Source organism: Pterocles gutturalis, unplaced genomic scaffold, assembly GCF_000699245.1.
Source record: "Pterocles gutturalis isolate BGI_N339 unplaced genomic scaffold, ASM69924v1 scaffold39738, whole genome shotgun sequence".
In the NCBI taxonomy this organism is placed as follows: Eukaryota; Metazoa; Chordata; class Aves; order Pterocliformes; family Pteroclidae; genus Pterocles; species Pterocles gutturalis.
In genome coordinates this window covers 4,530-7,971 of record NW_010124392.1, presented here as the reverse complement: position 1 = coordinate 7,971, position 3,442 = coordinate 4,530, and the positions used below count along the sequence as shown (strand labels likewise).

The following is a 3,442-nucleotide window of genomic DNA, read 5'->3' as shown; positions in this document are numbered from 1 at the left end:
CGGGGATGATAATGCACCGGACGTAAAACATGAGCCTGTTTGGAGCTGCAACATTTGTCAGCTGAAGGCTGAAGAGAGGAGGGCCCCAAGACTGCAGTTACTAAAACACACACATCTGAGTGGGAGTTGAGTGGGTATTCTTTACTGAGAACACATCAGCCGAGAGAGGGAGCAGCAGAAATGAAACGAGATACAAAGCAGGAGTTCAAAAGAGAAAGAGGTACGCCTCTCCAGCTTCGGCTTCAAGTGTTAGCTCAAGCTTTGTATAAAACGGTGATGTACAATCTGCTGTATGATTTATCATTTCTTAGAAGGTCCCTTCTTTTTCTCCTGAACTAGAATACTTGCTGCTTTTATTGGCTGCATGTTGCAAAAGTAATAGTGTCATATGTTAACGTCCTGGAAATAAAATTTGAAGATTATTCAACAAAGACTCAGGTAACAGCAAAGGCTTGAGAAATTCATATTCAAAAATACTTAATTTTCACATGTTCATTATGTGTGTTAAATTCTTGGTTCCAGCTAAAAGATTGTAACATACAGCATCACAGTGACATAATTAAGCCATAACAGTGCAGTTTATTACAACTGTGTAAACAAAACCAAGTATTTCTGTAATGGCACTCTTCATGAACCAAATTCTGGCATACACAACCTCAGCAGAAGTCAAAAGAAACATTTACGAAGAAAATAAAACCCCAAATTGAAGCACAGTATATGATTCTGGACAAAATGGACAATCTTTTTCATAAGAGAAAAATATGTCCTCAGAATTTTTGTTTGCTTGCTTTTAAGGAAATTCAATCTGATTTTTTTTCAAGGGATCAGTCCAGTTCATGACATATTTTTACTGTTATTGAATGATATGAACAAAGAGTAAACATCTTTTAATTATGACCATGTGAATACCTCCCACTGTGACATTATATATACTGTCCGTATAGAGTGATACTTGCAGAAGAAATTCCCTAGGGAATAAAAATAAGTTACTGAGAAATAAAATCCAATGTGCTTCATCAAAGAAACTTTCTTTGTGTGTAAGTATCTAAGAGAAAACACAGTATCTTGCTTTTCTGTAACAGAAGTAAACAATTTGATTATAAGACAATGTCCATACTGTAAACTGTAAAATGGGGGTTCAACTTGAAATACACTAATCTCAAATAGATTTTAAATATTAGCACCTAAAAAGTAACACTAGGATTTAAAAAATTTTTGTAGCTTTCAGGTCATGCATTAGTTACAGTTTGCTTGACGGCTTTTTACCAGCAACATTTTAGTGTTCTGTGAGATCGTCTTAATAAAACCACACAGGTCTGAATGCCACTACATTTTACACATGTACCTTTCATACGAGAAGTTTTGCATATGTTCCACCTGCAGAGAGAAAGCCCCACAGTAGCAGGAGGTATAGATAGAGCAAAGAAGTTACAGTTATTTAAAAATACTGGAAAACTGAGAACACGTGATATAATTACAAGCTGGTATCTTCAGTTTACAGGAAGCTATAAATTTTCTTGTTTAAAAAAAGATATCCAACATGTGCTTACTCACATGCTGACACAGAGTTCATGCAAACTATTTTAAAAAACCCTTATAAATTTTACCCTTCAGAAATGCTGCATATACTTCATCCTCAAATAAATTGAAGCCTCTCAGAAACAACAGGGACCTACTGTGCAGATCAATTCAGGCAACATGTAATTGCTTCCTCTGTAATGAGAAGCGAACGGCAGTATCAAACAGGAAATTTCATTGTATCGTACTTCATTTCAAACACTGTTAAGTCCAAATCCAGGTTCACCTGTCACTAAGCAATAAGGCTACCCTAAAAAAAAAAAAAAAAAAGTTATTTTCTTGGAGGAAGGACATTTTCTTCATAATAGCCTGGATTTACTACATTTCCAGCTGGATCATATCTAGCCACAACAAACGTTGAGCCATCACTAGCAGATGCTTTTCCAACTCCCATCTTTTTTGTGTTCTTCCAAACCATTGCAGTGAAGTGACCTAAAGAAAAGAGAGATAAACATATGCATTCATTTTAGGTACTAAACCTGTAACGTTCCCTTTAACATGTGAGCGAGGGGAAAGAAAGAACAATACAAAACTGTTTCTTTCTCTAACAGGAGAACAAGCTAAGGCCATTAAAAAAAAAAAAACTACATAAAAGTCTGACCTGATCTGGTTCTATACTACTATTCCCATTTCCATGTCCTATATCCAAATAAGAGAATCATGAAAGAAGTAGTTTGATGAGTATCCGATATAAAATTTCACAAAGGGATCATGGTCTTTACTCCCTGCAGTCTGAACAGCAGTTCTGACAGTGACTATTATTCATTTGCTTTGACTGTCTCATTTTCCTTCATATGCCTGCATGTCCAACTGTTCAAAATAATACTGGTTGTGTGGCTGCTTCTGCCTAGTTGTAACAGCCACCCCTGCATTGTGCTACTCCATTGGTTGTTCCCTCTATGCATAGACAAATCCCAAGGGAGAAAACCATTATTTTCTTCACCTGAAACAAGCTCAGGCATATCTCTTGCTCGAGCGTTATTCAAGGAACAATGTTCTTATGTTCCTTCAACACCAGATTGTCAATATGCAGTCAATGGCCAGATCCTGATCTCCAAATTATATCTGAAGTGATCTCTGTTAATGGAGTGATATCATTTGGTGGAAGACAAATGTCAATGTAAACGACAGAACAGCACATTTAATAAGACACCTATATGATTCCAATTTAGTATTTTCTACAAATTAATTTGCCTTAAAAATAAATTTCCTTTTAAAAACTTTGGAGTTGGGAGGAAAAACACAGTATTAAAAAAACCCACAATTTTTGCCTACTTATTCATTTCTCAGTTTCCTTTTACCCTTCTGTCAGTTTCTAACATGAAACTTTGGGGAAATTCTATTTTTTTTCCTCTCTTTTTTTTTTTTTTTTCCCTAAGAAAAAAAGGTAGATTTTTTTTAAATACCAAACCAAGGTAGTTAGCCAATTTCTTAAAAGAAAGGATATGCTTTTAAAGAGACAGTGCCCAGTCTGAACTTACCTGTCCCAGAAGAAAACCCTGGGTTTTGAAAGTTGTAATTTTTTATTTCACTGTACCATCTGTCAGCCACATCTTTTCCTGAAAGACAAACAAAATTTGCTGTGGAATCATGACAGGTAACATAAACACAAAAGTGTGGCTTACTTGTAGTCTGGCCAGCAAGATCTTCTGCTAATAGCTGTGAAGAACTGTGCAGCTTAAGACAACTTCCAGAAACATGGAGAAACAGTCTTTTTACTGGAGAGAGTTTCTGAAATGTAGGTAACATGGCAGCACATATAACTTACAAAATATTTAGTGGTTTGCAATAGCTGTTTCTACTCAGACATTAATTAGTCCAATGCTCCCTGTTAAGCATCTCATGCCATCAATGCCCTCAATGA

General features: G+C 35.9%; 1 protein-coding gene across 1 annotated transcript; it reads right to left on the bottom strand.

Annotated features, from left to right (window-relative positions):
• Positions 1-1,849: 1,849 nt before the first annotated feature.
• On the bottom strand, positions 1,850-3,137 carry LOC104458094 (golgi-associated plant pathogenesis-related protein 1; the record flags this gene model as incomplete). Its single annotated transcript, XM_010078240.1, has 2 exons — positions 1,850-2,010; positions 3,060-3,137. Coding segments are annotated over 2 exons (239 nt in total), but the record flags the coding sequence as incomplete, so codon positions are not given.
• Between the last annotated feature and the right edge of the window lie 305 nt (positions 3,138-3,442).